At 40.0% G+C, this 19,530-nt stretch overlaps 1 protein-coding gene across 1 annotated transcript; it reads right to left on the reverse strand.

Annotated features, from left to right (window-relative positions):
- Positions 1-3,097: 3,097 nt before the first annotated feature.
- On the reverse strand, positions 3,098-5,512 carry FGFBP3 (fibroblast growth factor binding protein 3). The gene is made up of 2 exons (XM_026670671.2): positions 5,378-5,512; positions 3,098-4,431 (listed from the first exon to the last, which is right to left on the reverse strand). Exon 2 carries the CDS (start codon positions 4,339-4,341, stop codon positions 3,565-3,567), a length of 777 nt encoding a protein of 258 aa, XP_026526456.1. The 5' UTR covers positions 4,342-4,431; positions 5,378-5,512; the 3' UTR covers positions 3,098-3,564.
- Between the last annotated feature and the right edge of the window lie 14,018 nt (positions 5,513-19,530).

Raw genomic sequence — 19,530 nt, forward strand, 5'->3', positions numbered from 1 at the left:
TTGCTGGGAAATTGTGTTGCTTAGTCTTTGCCATTTTGCCATTGACTTCTGCAGCTCTGAATTCTACAAGTCCAGAAGAATTGATTGCACAAAAGGTGGTTTCAGAGAGAACCACGCATGGCCTACAAATCGTTCATTTATATTCTCTGGTCCCAGAGCAATTAACATGACTACAGTAATGATTGTGTTTACAAAGAAATCAAAACGTTTGGATATAACACATAATTTCATATTGCCATTGCTACATTTGTGGAGGAAGTGAGCAGCTGTGTTGTTTGTTTTAGGTTGTTGCTTTTTAAAAACATCTAGCAAGGGCAAGCATATTTCTGCAGGTAGAACTGAAGATTTAAAAATAAAAAAGGCTAAGGAGTTATTCCTAGTTTTGTAGATACACACTGACATTTTTTCAGCAAGATTTGACTTACATAATCAAACATCTAGAAAGGGAGGACAGCCACATATGGTCTCACCTGCAAATGTTTTCACCATAAATAAAGACAAAAATGTATGATGATGGCTACACTTAATAGTAGCTAATCATAATGTACCCTATACTTCTAGTGTTGAACTCTTCTGAGTAAGGCAGTGTCAAAAGTGTTCACAATCTTAATTTCTCACAGTACTTTAACCCTTAACAAACCTTAATTCAGGGGTCCCCAAATCTTGCAACTTTAAGACTTGTGGATTTCAACTGCCAGCATTCCTTCAGTTTCAGAAGCAGTTTCAAAATATCCTGTTTTGAATGGATTTCTGCCTGCAGTATTTGTTTTGCTTATGAATAGAGCCATCTAGACAGTTGGTTTCTTTTAATATGCTCTTTATCTCTTAAGTGCTAACATCTGCTGTGGGCTATTAAGAAAAAGTGGGGCTCCTTTCTGCCTCTAAAGAACATGTTTCTCCATTTCTCCCTTTGGGGAAAATATTCTGCCATTTTCATATTCCTAAAAATATTTCATTCTTCTAGGAGTGGGAGCTTCCCACGCCATTACGTGTGTTTGAAGGAAAAGCAAACTATAAGCCCAACAACCAATGAAAAGGGGAAGCAGACAGGAAAATGAGAAGATAAAATACCACTTGGGATCCAGGAATTTTTTAAAAAAAAACCTTCCTCAAAAGAAGACCAAGAAGAAATGTAAAAAGTTCTCACAACCTTAAAAAGAATTCCATGGCTTTAGACCAAGGAAATAGTTTCTGCTTGCTGAATGCCTTTCATTTAGAAGAAGCAATGGCTCTCTCAATTTCCAAACTAGCTGTCCTGTAGCCCCTTTTTCGATTTATCCAATTTTGAGCTCTAAGAACCTAGTGTGGCGCCTGGACCAATCACTTCCATTGAGTTCCTTGTACACCAGAACAAAAGAGCCAAGGGGTCAAAGGTTGCTGTCTAAACTGGGTCATGTGACCGACTATCTCTGGAGCTTGCAACCATCAAACAGTGCTTTCCAAAGCTCCTTCTCTATTCATGTGGAGGTCTGGGTAACCTAGCAACAGCTTCCAGCAGTCCTTTACTTTGTTCAATACTTTTCACTGCCACTGTAGTTTCCTTGTGAAAGCTTCAGAGTTTTATATTTGTATTATTATTATTCTTATTAGCTTTCCTTTGGTGGTCAGCCTGGTACAGCCACCCTAGAGAAGCAGTGGTACAGGGTCCACTTCACATCCTCCTAACTCTGCATTACAGATGGTTGCTTCATTTCACCAAATTGTTTGCTCAGCATTGTGCTCCTTCGTGCAAACTTTAGGGGATTTTTTTCCCCCAAACTCTCTCTAAAGCTGCCTAACAAGGCTTTTAATTTATACTGCAATTGGTGGCTGGCTTCATTCGTGGAATTTCACGCTCTTTGTGTGCACTTGTGTGTGTGTGGGAGTCCATTCCAGACAAAATCTTTCATTTGGAATCTTCCCTTTATTTTCCCCCCCTTGCAACCTCTTTGTTTCTTATTGGGGAAAAAAAACTTTATAATGAGGATAAAGAAAAAATGCCTTTCAAAAGGATAAGGAACCCCTTATCTGAAGTGTGCTCTTCACTTGTAGGGTGGTGAAACAATAGCGGCCCAGCATTTTTATACAATTTTAAATATTCTATGCAGTTTGAATGATTTGCATCCATAGATCAATGAACATTTGCACTGAAAAATAATTCTCAAGAGCAAATGAGACCAGGTTCTTGGAACAGGGGGTTGGATACTTGAAAGGCAACATAATTCAATGTAATAATTAAATGAAAATGGCACAAGTGGAGGGATTATTAGATCCTACCTATTTTGGTTAGAAGGTGTGTTTACCAGAGTCCTTGTGAAAGACTGTGATAGTGCTTGGTACAAACCCAAATGAAAATTAGAAGAGAATGTAGAAGACCATGTAATCATGACTTCAAATCCAAGTTCAGTATTTCCACTTCCAAAGCATTAAGCATCAAGCAACTAATTTGTCAGAGAACAGAGAACAGGAAAAAAAGCATACAGAACTTTTTAAGGCTCTACAAGGCAAGTGATGTGAAACCAAGAAAACAATAGCTTCTTTTCTCATCTCATAAACACTGACTATTAGTTTTCAAGCATTTGACCAAAGCTATTGCACAAACTACCTCAAGCATGTGTATATCAGTGCTCAGAGTTGTTGGGAATAGGGTGGCATCATGCACATTTGATAAACAAATAAGTAAACAAGTAAATAAACAAATAAAATAATTGGATTCACTAGGACAAAAGGGTTTAAAAATTAATTCAGCCATGTCTAGGATGACTTTCGCAATCACTCAGAACTGGAAAAGTCAATATAAATACATTTACCTGCCTTATTATACCCAGCTCTTGAGCTATCCAGGCGGAGGATATAGGGTAAACTATTTTGATGAAGCAAAAAAGTTTAGATATAGATAACAATCTGGGAACACTTTGTATGGCATTCTGCCTGTGTGGTATACAAGTTTACCAAATAAATAGCATAATGCCATCGACTTAAAAAATTCGGTATCCTTGATGATATCGTCCCAACACAAACATAAAGATTATAATTACACAATAGCATTGTGATAGCAGGATTGTATAATAGAACTTCATTTATTATTGCCATTAACATAGTTAACACCCAATAGCACAATAGTACATTAGCATTTATTATACAGTTGTTAGACATTTCCAAAATACAAAATAAAGCTCCATAAGCGACTGATAATCCCATAAAATTTGTTATAGTTAAAGATTAGCACCTCAGTGATTGTAAAGAAAGAAATTATCTGAAGCAGCAGAGCTGTGTACTACAAATGGATCCCCTCTAGTATAGGATGAGGAAGGAGATGTATATTAATGCACAAATCCTATGCAAATGTAGCTTCCACACACCTTTAGTGTCTTTATTATCAAGATTAGTAGTAAATTATGAATCACATAAAGCCCCAGAACTGCACAAAATAACGAATCTTTCATCATTGCCCCACAATCTTTACATTTCATCTGATCTTGTTTGTTTCTGCCCTTATATCAAACCATCCCTTCCGTATTTATCACTAAGCAAGTCTTCTTCTGTACAGTTCCATCCTCCCCACCTTCCTCTTACCCTGCAAGTTCAGCCATTCCAGAAATTCACAAAAAAGTTACACAAGGAATGCCATTTCTCTTCACAATAAGCATCGGCCACATCGGCATTGAGCTCTGTGGGCCGTACAGTGCCTTCCACCACTGCTGTTGTAGGCTCCCTATGGGCTGGACGGGTTGGGGCTGCTGGAGAATTGGGGTTTCCTTTTCTCTTCCCCGCTTTCTTTTCCTTCTTCAAGGCACCGTTCTTTGCTGGCTTGGCGATGATCCTATCTTGGTGCGCTTGTGGTGATCCCTGGGAGGCTAGTAGGTTTTTGTCATGGTTTTTCCCCTTGGGACTTCCTTGAGTGACACTTGCAGTGGCCACTGGGACGTCTGTGCTCGGTGTGGTTTGTACCAGGTGTAGTTGGGCTTCAGGTGTCTCCTTCTTGCTGCTACAAAGCCGGGATTTGAGAGGGCTGGTGTCCTGGCAGGGGTGGTGTTTCCGGCGGAGTTTTCCCAGGATCTGCTTCCAGAACTGACGGCCTTTGGCACTGTAGGCAGCACATAACTCTGGCTGGCCCCGGTAGATACACCTCTGTGGCTCTCCTTCCGCTGGACGACAAGTGATCTGGAGCTCCGTATCCCTTTCTCCAGGGATGAGTTGCCAGCTGCACAGATGCTTGTCACGGGTAGAGAACTGTCCAGACTGAGCCCAAGGGAAAGAAGCTTTTGTTTTTTCACTGTTATCCCTACCCTTCTTGGGAGGGTTGCATTCTAGGCAACTGAGGAAGAGAAGAGTAAGGGGGAATGTTTGGGGCAGCTTCATTTCCTGAAGTCAAGGGAGGTGCTGGCACCCCTCATCCAAGAGCATTTGTGGGAAAAGGTTGGCCGAGGGCTCCTTATTGCCTTTCGGGTCCTATGGAGACAGAAATACAATGAGCCATCTGGAACAGGCACCATCAATAAGGATGAGCAGCCACAGCTAATTGCAAACAATGCCTTCTACTGGACCAAGCACATTCTTCCTCCCCAATTTTTCAGCAGAGAACAATTCTGCTTTCCCTAAAAAACAATAAACTGCAACCCCTCCACACACACCCCATCAGATGTGGCTAAGATCCACACCGGATGGGGATGGTTGCTCTTACAAAAGCAGATACTTTCGATGGTTATCGGATCAGCCAGCAGCGAGGTTGACTGATTGCTTTAGATTCATAAGGACATTTCATTGGGGGTTCTCATGTATATTAGTGGCATTTTAGCTCAACCCACAGCCAGTAAGTCTCTGCATATTTCACCAAGATAAACATTCTTGGTCTTCTTAAAGAGAATAGTCTGCCTGAATAGAAACACTGCCTTCTACAGCATGAAATTTGTCCTTGCTTTCATCTAATATTAAATGCTCTAAATCCCCCCCTTTTTTAAACAAGCCCAAATGTGATAGCTTGATTTTACAGCGAAAGCCTTTCTGAAACTCCCGTGAAGAAAGGAAAAGTTTCATGATGTTCTTTTCAATCTTGTCTTCTTGACACAATTCTCCTTCCTTGCCGATTCTTCCTAGTTCCTACTTTTAACAAAGATCCTGCACATTAGACATCTCTTCCGCAATTCCCACTCTTCTTTCCTGCATTCCCTAACTGCAAAGAAATCTCTGAAACCTGCTGCCTTTCTTAAAATTCCAGCAAGCTGGTGCAGATATGAGCATGAGGTTACTGCTAATTAAATGGGGGAAAGGAAGTTGCTTTCTTATTAAAGAAGCAACAATTTCAAAGACCCAACATGGCCCATATCTCCAGGCACAATGAAGTCCATCATGACACTCAATATTTCCCACTTCCCAAGTTCTTTCTGGCTCCACTTACCTTTGATTGCGAGTGGAAGACAGCTCTACAGGAGAAATACCAGTCTAAGCTCAAGATTAGCCTGTTGGAGGGGCATTCATAGCATGCCTGTGTTATCAAGAGTCCAGGAGGGGCTAACCACAGCCTATGCCCCTCCTCGTGCATTGCAAACACACACACAGACACACACACACAACCACTCAGAGGCAGAGCAAGAGAAGAACCTTGAAAAGCAAACAGAAAGTTGCTTTGTTTGATCCTTGTACATTCAGGTGCCTAAACCATATCAGATAGTTTTATAAACATGATTTTCTGCTCACTGGAGAAATTGTTGCTCTTTGTCCTGTTTAATTGGTTAGAAAAACATGTATTTGGCACACTCTTTTTCTAAAAGACCTCCTGATTACAATGGAATACAGGTAGTGCTTCACTTAAAACCACAATTGACCCACCAATTTTCTGTTGTTAAGTGAGACATTTGTTAAGTGAGTTTTGCCCCCATTTTATGACTTTTCATGACACAGTTGTTAAGTGAACCACTGAAGTTGGTAAGTTGTTAAGTGAAGCTGGCTTCCCCATTGACTTTGTTTGCCAAAAGGTTGCAAAAGGAGACCCCATGACCTTGGGACACAACCGAGGTCATAAGTATGAACCGGTAGCCAAACATTTGAATTTTGATCACATGATCATTTATTTATTTTATTTATTTGTTTTAGGAAAATTATATTGCCACCTATTCGCATATGGCAACTCAAGGCGGCTTAGAGGAATATAAAAACCTCATATATAAAACAATTAAACTAATAAAAGAGAATAATGGACAACTAACATAAAAAGCATCATCAAAAAAGCACAACAAAGAATGTTCTTCCTGGGCCAACTCAGAAAGCTCAGGCTGCCCAAGGAGCTGCTGATCCAGTTCTACAGAGGAATTATTGAGTCTATTATCTGTACCTCTATAACTGTCTGGTTTGGTTCTGCAACCCAACAAGACAGACACAGACTTCAGAGGATAATTAGGACTGCAGAAAAAACAATTAGTACCCACCTGCCTTCAGTCGAGGACCTGTATACTGCACGAGTCAAAAAGAGGGCTGTGAAAATATTTACAGACCCCTCACATCCCGAACATAAACTGTTTCAACTCCTTCCATCAAAACGACGCTATAGAGCACTGCACCATCAGAACAACTAGACACAAGAACAGTTTTTTTGCCAAAAGCCATTCACTCTGCTAAACAAATAATTCCCTCAACATTGTCCAACTATTTACAAAGTCTGCACTACTATTACTATTCACCTTCTCATCACTCCTTATCACCTATCCCCTCCCACTTGTGACTGTATGACTGTAACTTTGTTGCTTGTATTCCTACGATTTATAGACTGTTTCCTAGTATGATTTGATTGCTTATTGTACCCTATGACTATCATTAAGTGTTGTACCTTATGATTCTTGACTCTTGAAGAATTTATCTTTTCTTTTATGTATACTGAGAGTATTTGCACCAAGACAAATTCCTTGTGTGTCCAATCACACTTGGCCAATAAAGAACTCTACTCTACTCTACTCTACTCTACTCTACTCTACTCTACTCTACTCTACTCTATTCTATTATCACATAATAAATTAATAAAATAATATGATAACCCCCCCACCCCCCACATCACCATCACATGAGCCATTTAATGGGCTCCATCCCGCTCTGGATTCCCCAGGCACACTGGCAGAACCAGGTCTTCAGTGCCTTCCAGAAGAGTGTCAGAGTGGGGGCCATTCTAATCTCTGGGATGATGTTCCAGAGAGAGAGAGGAAGCCACCACAGAGAAGGCCCTTCTTCTGGGTCCCACCAGGTGTATCTCCCTCAGGAAAGGGACCCACAACATTCCTTGCCTCCCCACTCTGGTGGATCGGGTAGATGTTACTGGCAAGAGACAGTCCTTCGGATAACCTGATCTCCAGCTATGAAGGCAGAGGTGGTATTCAGCAGGTTCTGACCAGTTCTGGAGAACCGGTAGCAGAAATTTTGAGTAGTTCGGAGAACCGGCAAATGCCACCTCTGACTGGAGATTTTACAGTATCCTTCCCCTGCCACGCCTACCAAGCCACGCCCAGAGAACTGGTAGTAAAAAAAAATAAATTGAATCCCACCACTGCATGCAGGGCTTTAAAGGTGACAACCAGCACTTTGAATTGCATCATGGGGATGCTACAAAGGCTGTAACTGTGAAAAATGGTCATAAGTCTCTTTTTTCAGTGCCATTGTAATTTTGAACAGTCACTAAATGAACTGTTGTAAGCCACCTGTACTGTAGTTCATCACAGTTGCACTACAGCCCTGTTGCACAGAGAGGGACAGGTGTAGTTATCCCAGGTGTTCAATGGCTGTGCATGGAATCCCCAATGTCCTATCTTCAAATTGGTTATTCTGTAGTTTGAGCTAGGCTGATGAAACGTAAAGACCATTGCTGCCATATAAAGAGTCTTCAATATATAGGTGGTTCTGGAGAAGGTAGCAAGTTTCTTTTTATTCAAACATTTACTTTAAAGGTCACTTAGTATCTGTAATGTAGTATCTACAATGGGGTGTACAGCTCTTTGCATTTCAAAGTGCTTTATCTTTTCCTCACATACAAATATTGCACACACACAGAAAGGGAGAGAGGCTTTTGGTCAGTGTGTTTTGAGGGTCACAATATCTAATAAAAGGAACTAGTGTTCTTCAAAGATGAAAAAAAAATTATCTGCATTGATTAGTTGACACAAACTTTCAAAGCTTCAGTACTGATCCTTGTAAATGAATGAGGAGTTTTGATGTATTTATTTATTCATTCATTGAATCTCTAGGGCGGCCCGTTTCAATCCAATTGATTTTTGAGTGCCAGGAGACATTCTGAACTTGATAAAGCCTCAGTCTGGATCCCACCTGCTACAAACCACTGAGTACTGGTATGATTGCAGCTGTTTCCCCCACCTAGGAAGTAAAGGGACCTAACAGTAACAATTTTTAATTTCAACTTTGCAAATTCCCTCTTGGTCTTCTTCTTTTGCCTGGTAGCTTTTAATCTTTATTATCGGGTCACTTTGCAAACCAAAATCAGAATCCAGTTCTGAACTTAATCTTTCTTCAAGCTCAGAGGTTTAATTTCTGTTGTTTGAAATGAAGAAACTTTCTCACAGGGAAAACAATCGACCAATGGAACAGCTTGCCCTCGGAAGTTGTGGGAGCTTCGTCACTGGAGGCTTTCAAGAAGAGATTGGACTGCCATTTGTCAGAAATGGTGTAGGGTCTCCTGCTTAGGCGGGGGGTTGGACTAGATGACCTACAAGGTCCCTTCCAACTCTGATTATCTATATCTGAAGGAGTTTGGGTTATCCATCCACAAATCAATGCTGAGGTTTTCACCATTTTCCATTTCTGTTTCTTTCATGGTCACAACAGCTCTGCATTAGCCACTGAGCAAAATAAGCCCATGTTTAGGGCATCAAAGGAAAAAGGGGCACTTATTCAGTGCTTAGATTCAGCTTTAATTCTCAGTACTTAGTTAGTCTTAATATTAACATCTTTCTATCCTGTTCTATCCTTTAAAAAATAGCTTACCGAAAACAAATGTTTAAACTAAAAGTCTGTAGAGATTCTCAGCCATTCAGGTCATGGTTGTCCCAAAGGTGCTTTTTCAGGAGGCAACTGGACTTTATTTTTTCTTTTGAAAACATTTCGCTTCTCATCCAAGAAGCTTCTTCAACTCTGACAGGATAGTGGGGAATGGAGGAGGATTTATATTCCTTGCAGTCAGCTGGTCATTTAGAAGCTTCTTGGATGAGAAGCGTGCAGGGGAAAAAAATGGCTTGTGCCCAAACCAAGTACAAATGTGTGAGCCATGAGTATAACGTCAAGAGCAGGAAATCAGGAGTCCAGGCAGTTCAAATGAGTATAGGTTTATTGTAAGCTAATGGCCTCTACAAGAATCTGATCTACTAACGGTCAAAGCAAATTGGCAGCAGATAAGAGCCAATGGAATTCAAGGTGGGTGGGACTTAGATCTCTTGTGGGAATGAAGGGACTCCAGACTGATGACATGTTTGACTCCTCCCTTGAGTTCAGTGGGTCATTCCCTACATCTATAAGTAAATTGCAAATATATGTAAACAGTAACTTTGAAATGTTACATATTTCTTAATTGCAGTATAGAAACTAGAAAGTACAAAGTTATGTCACATGTATAGGCTTAAAAGTTATTGTTTTAAACTATTTTGACTCCAGGTGATGGTCCCTGGAATTTTTCAGAAGTGTTTCTTTTTAATAACTGGGAGAGTAACTGGCCAAAGATTCCCCCATCTGAAGGTAGGATTGGAACTCACAGTCTCCTTGATTCTCAGCTGATGCCTTAACCACTGTACTGAACTAGCTATATATGTACCTGCATACAGATTACAATGTAAACTCATTAACTATTTGTTTGATATTTCTGGTAACTCCAAGTGGACTTTTTGCTAAACTAGACCTGAAAAAAAAAAGACAATTTATGGATTGTGTAAAGATAAAGCTAGGTTATGGAGAGAACCATTTTTTTCTTGTAACTTTAAAAGAAGGTGACTCCTAAAGGTGGTTTTTTTTTTCCAAAAGGCAACTGGTCTTTCTTTGTTTTTTCCTTGAAGATGTTTCACTGTTCATCCAAGAAGCTTCTTCAATTCTGACTTAATGGTAGAAAATAGAAGGATTTATATCCCTTGTAGTCATCTGGTTGTTAGCACTCTCTCTGAGAGTCATTGAGGCCACTTGGAGGTTTTCTGTGCTCTTAAGGTCACCTGAATAGTGCAAATGGGTGTGTGGAACTATCTTGGAGCTACCAGAAGGACTGTGTTGTAAATTGGAGATAGGTGGTATCCAGAGGTAGTATTCAGCTGGTTCTGGCCAGTTCTGGAGAACCGGTAGCGGAAATTTTGAGTAGTTCATAGAACTGGCAAATACCACCTTTGAGTGGAGATTTTACAGTATCCCTCCCCTGCCACGCCCACAGAACCAGTAGTAAAAAAAATGAATTTCATTTTTGTATCTATTAAGAGAGGGTTGTTCAATCTTAATTTTAGTATCTTAATGTTGAATGTTAACATTCAATCTTAATGTTAATTCTTTTTCTTCTTCTTCTTCTTCTTCTTCTTCTTCTTCTTCTTCTTCTTCTTCTTCTTCTTCTTCTTCTTCTTCTTCTTCTTCTTCTTCTTCTTCTTCCTCCTCCTCCTCCTCCTCCTCCTCCTCTTTTTACCATGTTGTGTGTGCTTATGCGTGCACATACCTTAAAGGAAACATACAATAGTTCATGTGCTCCTCTTAGTTTTTACATGCATATCTGAGATTATCTATATTAAATCTAAAACCAAAGCTTTTATGAAAGATAATACAATAAGACACAACTCTTCACTGTTGGTCTGCATCACTTTAATGGAGAATGGAGTAAAAGGTCATTTTGCTGATATGTTATTTCAGCTGCTTTTGAATTTTGCAAAACCCATAACATTTATAAAGCCTTGCTCATGCTGTTCTTTTTCCTCTTCATTAACGCATTACTTCATTACTTAATTTCACCTTATTCTTTGTTATTATTGTTCTTTGACCCAGGAGATCTACAGAACAAAGGCAGTTTTTTAAAATATGGGATTTTTATGTCTCCAAGCTGTTTTTTCATGCCTTCCTTCTCAAAGATGGGCAATCTTACATTATTTGTGATGTTATGTAGCAGGGTCAGAGCAAATATATTCTCTGCATGACTGAATTTATGTCTCCATGTAGTCTCACCAATTTCATTTTGCTCCAGACAAAGCATACAAGCAATAGGACATAATGCCAAAGGTTAACAGGCTGCATAGGCCACAGGAAGATAAAATATCTATAATACTTCTTAAGATTTCACAGCAGCCTTAGAATTGATAATACTCTATTCCAGGGGTGTCAAACTGGATTTCCTTCGAGGGCCGGATTTCTCCTCTGTGGGCCGGCCAGAGAGAGGGGAGAGATGGGACGGACTCCTCCTGCAACACCCTGCCAGCTACAATGGGGCCTGTGGGGGCCACGGTAAAGTGCTACAGGACGCCTTCCGGGCCAAAATTGGGGCACAAAAGGGGCTGCACGTGGTCCCCCCTGCGTCCCATTTGGCTGCCAGAGGCACCAAGGGGCAAGTCCTTTGCTATTTCCAGGCCGGGCTCACAGGCCATATTTAAGCACCCCTGCTCTATTCTAATACTGAGGTATGTGTGTGTGTGTGTGTGTGTGCATGTGTGTATGTATTAAAATTGCATATATACATACATGTATATATACATACATACATGTATGTATGTATGTATGTATGTATGTATAAGCAATTTCTCTGTATTTTGGATTTCTTATAATTAGAAATAAGATACAAATGCAATATTAATCAAGATGAAGCTAAATTTAACTTTGTGGGGTTCTCTAAGAACAGCACTCTGAGCCACAAAAAGCCATTGGTTATTTTGGACTAAGAAAACATTGTATTGTTTAATCTATCTTGCTGAGGTGTGAGGATAAATTGAAAAAGGGACGTTCTGTATCGACCAGAGGTGGTATTCAGCAGGTTCTGACCAGTTCTGGAGAACCGGTAGCGGAAATTTTGAGTAGTTCGGAAAACTGGCAAATACCACCTCTGACTGGCCCTGCCCCCATCTATTCTCTGCCTCCCAAGTCCCAGCTGATCGGCTGGGTCTTCTTTTGTTGCCCTGCACACAGGGGTGGGACTCAAATTTTTTAACAACCGGTTCTGTGGGCGTGGCTTAGGTGGAGGGTGTGGCTTGGTGGTCATGTGACTGGGTGGACATGGCTTGGTGGTCGTGTTATTGGCTGGGCGTGGCCAACTCAATATCACTCACATCGAGGCACGCATCTCCTCACCTGGCCTCTCATGACTGTGGGGATGCTGCAACAGTCGTAAGTGTGAAAAATGGTCATAAGTCACTTTTTTCAGTGTCATTGTAACTTTGAATGGTCATTCCACACAAGCAACATACCAGCAAAGGAGGGGAAAAAACTCCAGAGACGTTCCTGAGACAGGAAATCTAGTCCTGCCAAGAATGTAATAAGGGTTAATGGAGAGGCAGTTTCTGTAAGCAACACCAGAATGTTTCCTTCCTGCCTTCCTTACAGGATTAGGCCAGTAATATCTTCTAACAACCGGTTCTCTGAACTGCTTAGAATATTAACAACCGGTTCTAGCCTGCACAGGAGAATGGAGCTGGAAAGCAGGTTAGTGGGGTAAGGAGGGAATGGGGATTTTACAGTATCCTTCCCCTGCCACGTCCACCAAGCCACACCCACCAAGCCACACCATGCCCCACCAAGCCACGCCCACAGAACCGGTAGTAAAAAAAAATTGAATCCCACCACTGGTATAGACCATTGATTGGAGTTATAGCTTAGCTTTAAAAATCCCAACAGTTTGAATGGAAGCATCAAGTTGGTCCAGTCAGCTGCACATATGATGGCTTGTACATTGTATGAACATGATAACCCACCACAAGAACAAAGAAACTTCTATAGTTGAGTTTCCAGGTCAAAATAGAAGACTGCTCTGACATTACTTCTTGGAGAGAAATATACTTTACTGAAATAATTTACTTTCCAAGCTCCTTTGAATGAAACACTGCACAGTTATGTGTCAAGTAAATCTGAATTTTTCTATAATATTTAGACAGCTATTCTGTGCCTCATTCTGCTTTCTTTATTTTCTTCATTCTCCTGGAAGAAATAGAAACAGCATAGGATTATCCTGTTTTTATAAGAGACCCATGAGCTGTTGCTGTACTGCTGGGCTACCTGAGCTGGGCTGACATAATATGCCAACCCCTCAATAAGAAAAGTTAAAAAAAAATTATGTATCAGGTTTTGCAACTGAGATGCAACAGACCAAAATCTATGAGAGGAAGCTACTTCAGCTTGGACAAGTAGTCTCAATGCTGTAGGATTGTTGTATTATTTATTTATTTGTATCCAGCTTTCATAATTTTTACAAATAACTCAAGGTATTTGTATATCCAACATATCCAACATACCATCCTCCTATTTTCCCCACAACAACCCTGTGAGGTGAGCATGGCTGAGAGAGAATGATTGGCTCAAAGTCACCCAGTTGGCTTTCATTGTTAAAGCGGGACTTGAACTCACAGTCTCCTCCATTTTAGGAGACTTAACCACTAGACAAACTCACTGTTGAAGAGAAGCCTTCTCAAACCAAATATTCTCATTCATTGCTCACCAACATCCACCCATTGACCTGGGTGATTGTTAATATAAAGACCTACCCATCTATATTAACAGGGAGTCACTAGATTACCATTTTGTCCAGATTATTTGCTGTTTCCAAAATGGTTGTGCAAGAGTTAACTTTCTGATTCATTCCCTGAAAAATCTTGATAAGTATCTTCACCCATCTGGTGTTTTCAGAATCTTTTGAACCATATGTCCCACCATCTTCAGGATAATCAATCTTGTGATATAACTGAAAAATAGAACATGCAAATGTGAAAGTCCTACTTTAATTTTTTTTTATTCTATATTTTAAAACTGCTTCAGTGTAAGTTCAGAAGCAGAAAATATTTCCAAATCACTTGAATGAACGATTCTTATTATGTGGGGTACTACAAGGTTCCTTCTTAGGCCCAGTACTATTCAATATCTTCATAAACGACTTAGATGAGGGAATAGAAGGGGAACTTACCAAATTTGCAGATGATACTAAGCTGGCAGGAATAGCTAACACCCAAGAAGATAAGCTCAAGATCCAGATGGATCTTGACAGACTAGAACACTGGGCCATATCTAACAAAATGAAATTCAATGTAGAGAAAAGTAAAGTCCTACACTTAGGCAAGAAAAACCAAAAGTACCCATGTAGACTGGGTGAAACCAGGCTCAATAGCAGTAACTGTGAGAGGGATCTTGGAGTCTTAGTGGACAACCAGCTAAATATGAGCCAGCAGTGTGTGGCAGCAGCCAAAAAAGTCAATGCAATCCTAAATTGCATTAACAGAGGGATACAATCAAGATCATGTGAGGTACTAATACCACTCTATAAAGCCTTAGTAAGACCACACCTGGAGTACTGCATCCAGTTTTGGACACCACACTATAAAAAAGATGTTGAGACTCTAGAAAAAGTGCAGAAAAGAGCAAGGATAATTAGCGGACTGGAGACTAAAACATATGAAAAAACAGTTACAGGAATTGGGCATGGCTAGTCTAGTGAAGAGAAGGACCAGGGGAGACATGATAGCAGTCTTCCAACATTTGAGGGGCTGCCACAGAGAGGAAGGGCTCAAGCTATTTTCTAAAGCACCTGAAGGCCAAACAAGGAATAATGGATGGAAACTGATCGAGGAGAGATTCAATCTGGAAATAAGGAGAAATTTTCTGACAGTGAGAACAATCAACCAATGGAACAGCTTGCCCTTGGAAGTTGTGGGAGCTTCATCACTGGAGTCTTTCAAGAAGAGATTGGACTGCCATTTGTCAGAAATTATCTCCTGCTTGGGTGGAGGGTTGGACTAGATGACCTACAAGGTCCCTTCCAATTCTTTATCTGTACTATGTTGCTTTTTTCTCCTCATGAAAATTCGGATACAATTCTAAACATGTAGAAACATGGCATCTAGAAACACATTGGCCTTATTGTTACAACTCTGATATTATGGAACTGCTCTTTTGAAGGATGTTCATCAACTTTTCCAAGTCCAGGTATTGAACCACTACTCCCATCATCCCTTTGGGCTACGTAATGTGGAAATTATTTATTTGAGGCCTGACTGGGTCTACAACTGTGAGCTTTAAAAAATGATGATGACGATGACCTCAGTTGCTTTTGAAAGGAAAAGTAAACAGTAACTTCTCAATAAAGGCTATCATAGAATTATACTTTCCTTGGGCTACTCATTCTTTACACAAAGAAGTCTCTGACCTTATAAAGTTTGCTAATATTCAGAGCTCTGCTACACTGGAATATATGTTCTCTATCAACATTAAACTGGCAGAACCTTTCTCATCCCACTATGAATATTTTTAGCAGACTGTTTGGAATGTAATTATTTTACTTTCATTTTATAAGATGCATTAATAGATTCTTGCAATTTTGCACAATTGGTTATTTATTTATTTGATTTCTATAGCTGCCCATCTCAACAAGGGTATTCTGGGTGACATACATCATGCCTTGTACCCTTACTATTTTATGGTTTTTATTCACAAATTTCATGTATTTATTATAATTGTTGTTATAAGTGACAATCTAATTTCAAGGTGAGCTTGTCTAATTCATGATTTGCGGATAATCTATAGTCAACAGCAGAAAGATACAGCAGAAGAAAGATATATATGGCAAAAAAAAATACCAATCTCCATGGACTTATGAGAATTCATGCTACAACTGAATAAACAATGACTATTTACAAATGATTTAATAAATATTAAGAACATAAGTACAATTATTTTCTAGATATTTCATACAGTGAAGGCACTACTGGTAATTATTTTGAAACTCTGAAATAACTTACTGGAGAACTTCTATATTTTTACAGCTCAAAAGAGACACCTAGTGGTATTTGAAATTCTCTCTCTCTCTCTCTCTCTCTCTCTCTCTCTCTCTCACACACACACACACACACACACACACACAGACTGAGTTGTCAAATTCAGCAATGTTATGGTCTGTGACTGGAAAATTCTGGGAGTTGAATTCTAGACATCTCAAAGTTATAGAACTTGAGAAACACTGCTCTAACATATGCATTCAAGGAATGGAGTGAAGTTGAATAACTTCACATTTGGTGATCTGTGAAATCATTACATAATCTTGAGTAAATGTTTATAAATTTAGTATCATAAAATAGTGCAACATGATGTTCAGTGTCGTTCCCTATTTACACCATTTTTACTCTTTAATGTCAAATGAAGTGGTGCTACAGACAAGGAAGTTTCTGTTGTTTGTACTATGGCAGGTGGACATATTATAGTCCAGCAACACAGCTCAAATATAGCCCCTTGATGGACATTGCATTTTACTGGTGGGAAATATTTACTGTATGACTAACTATGGGAACAGTAAGCTATGGGAGAAAACATTCTTCAGATTTAGTTGTCCAACTTATTTCCTAAACTTAGCATCTCCCTCCCTCCCTCCCTCCCTTCCTTCCTTGCTCCCCATTTCAGAAAATACCAAATGGTAACAAGGGAGGAGTTGTACTTAGAGGGAAATAATAATAAACACAATAATAACAAAATACACAACCCATCATGGAATGCCTTCTTGTGGTGATTCAGTGATACTGAGAAATATTATGGCAGAAACCTTGTGCTTCCAATAAAACCTCAACTGAGGAACCAGAAAAAGCCCCAAAGTTGCTTTTTTATTATTTCTTTGAAGATGTTTCACTTCTCATCCACAAAGATTCTTCAGCTCTGACTGGAAGGTGAGGAATGGAAGGATTTATACTCCTTGCAGACAGCTGATCATTTGCATCCTTTTAGAGAATCCTTGAGGCCATTTGGAAGTGCCTCCTAGTGTCTCAATGACCCTCTAAAAGAATGCAAATGACCAGCTGTCTTATTTAAAAGAAAGTCCAGTAAGTGCATCCTACAACCCATTTGTAATGGTGAAGACTGGTAAACAATTTTCCCTACCAGATCAATGTCATCCAAGTCAACTACAATGTTATAGTTCCTGGCATCATGTGACATGCAGGTTACGGGTTTGAATTCCTGCTGCTAGACAACCAGACCAAAGAAATTGCCTGCAACATTTCAGTTATTACAAATTTACTATGTGTTGATTTATGGAAGGAAGTATTATTTTCTCAGTGGAACAATAAGTTTTCTGCAAAAAATTACATGGCAAATAACAATAACAATACCCTACGAACTAAAAAAAATGGTCCTTAAAAACTTAAAGCAAAGAAAAATATTTGAATGAATCAGGATCATTGTAGTTAGTATAGTTAATTTGGAAAATGTTTGGAATTTTCTTGGAATAAATATATGTATATGAAGGTGAAAATGCCAATGACTCTGCCGAAAAGAGCCATATGGTAATTGGGAAAGACATGGAAGAAAAATATAACAGCGCTCATCCCAAAGGTACTTTCTTTTTCTTTTTTCAAAAGGTGACTGGACTTTCTTGTTTTTTCTTTTGAAGACATTTCACTTCTCGTCCAAGAACCTTCTTCAGCTCTGAAAGGATAGTAGGGAATGGAGGGGGATCCTATCAGAGCTGAAGAAGCTTCTTGGATGAGAAGTGAAATGTCTTCAAAGAAAAAACAAGAAAGTCCAGTTGCTTCCTGAAAAAGCATCTTTGGGACAACCATGTCCTGGATGACTGAGAATCTTTATAGACTTTTAGCTCATCAGTCTGGAACCCACATTACGTATCTGATATTAGCACAATTGAGAAAGTCCAGAAATATTTCACAAGAAGAGTTCTCCACTCCTCTACTCCTTGCAGAATACCTTATACCACCAGACTTGAAATTCTAGAGCTAGAAAACCTAGAACTACGCTGCCTTCGGTCCGATCTAAGCATAGTATATAAAATCATACATTGCAATGTCCTGCCTGTCAATGAATACTTCAGCTTCAACCATAACAACACAAGAGCACACAATAGATACAAACTCAAGGTTAACCGCACCAAACTTGATTGCAGGAAATACGACTTCAGCAACAGAGTGGTCAATGTCTGGAATACTCTACCTGACTCTGTGGCTTCTTCCCCAAACCCCAAAAACTTTAACCTTAGACTGTCTACTATTGACCTCACCCCTTTCCTAAGAGGTCTGTAGGGGGCGTGCATAAGTGCACCAACGTGCCTACCATCCCTGTCCTATTGTTTCTTTTATTTTTCTTATATGTACCCATTTCATGTATTCATAACTATGTATATACTTATACCTATTATCTTGTAAGCGATTGACAAATCAAAATAAATAAATAAAAATAAAAAAAATATACAATTTGGGATGAACACCCTTTGAATGGTGTGGGAGTAGGAATGGATTTCCAGAGGAAAAATTGTCGACTACGGGAACCAGGAGCACCACTCAGGTGACCCTGAGGACACGGATAAACCCTCTAAAAGGATGCAAATGTCCATCTGTCTGCAAGGAATATAAATCCTTCCATTCCCTATCATCCTGTCAGAACTGAAGAAGCTTCTTGGATGAGAAGTGAAATGTTTTCAAAAGAAAAAAAAAGTCCAGTTGCCTACTGGGGGGAGGCGAAGCACCTTTGGGAAAACCATGACCTGGATCAGGGGTCTCCAACCTTGCTGGCTGGGGAATTCTGGGAGTTGAAGTTCTCCAGGCTTAAAGTGCCCAAGGTTGGAGACCCCTGACCTGGATGACTGAGAATCTCTACAGGCCTAAAACAAAGCATATTCCAAGGAGCTCCTTGCCACCATTACTATTTGACAGTGGTCACCTGGATTTTTGTAATGTAGATAAGGTAGCCCTAAGAAGGACCCTCAAGCATCTCAACCCAGGAGCCAGAGTGGGTAATTAGAGTCCACCCTGCAGTTGGGGAGAAATTCTCTCATCGCTGGCCACATCTAGCTTGGGTTTAAAATGCACCTTCTAAAACAGTGGTCGCCAACTGGTGGGCTGCGGCCACGAGAAAATTTTGGTGGTCCGCAGAGAAATGTCACCCCCAGAACACCCCCTCAAAAGCAATTAATCCAGGCTGCATGGGGACACAAGGCTGCATCGCCCATATGGCCCACGGGAACCCTCCCCACCTACTCACTCCTGGCAAACTTGCCTGCTAAGTTGCTATTTTCCCTTTTTTTCCCCCCCGACCATCAACTGTTCTGTGCCGGGAGATTTAGATTAGCTAAAAAGCAGGAAACCATTGGATTTGTTGCTTTCTAGCTAATCTTTAGATCTTCGAACCTTCCTTAGGACTGAAGCTTCTATTTGTCAGTGCAGACTCAGGTAGCTGATGGCAGACAGATAGATCTCTGAATGAATCTGTGATTCTGTGAGCAACTCAATCTGCCTGCCTGCTTTGCCTGGTTTTGTGTAAAAAATCTAAAGCAAACCTTTTAAAACCATTTCCGAGTAGCATCCATCAGTGGCTAGGAGGCAATTTTAGGTATTTTAAAGTGATCCTCACAAAAGTTCA

Source organism: Notechis scutatus, chromosome 4 (genome assembly GCF_049901735.1).
Source record: "Notechis scutatus isolate UNSWTSFEM ecotype Mainland chromosome 4, rNotScu1.2, whole genome shotgun sequence".
NCBI lineage: Eukaryota > Metazoa > Chordata > Lepidosauria > Squamata > Elapidae > Notechis > Notechis scutatus.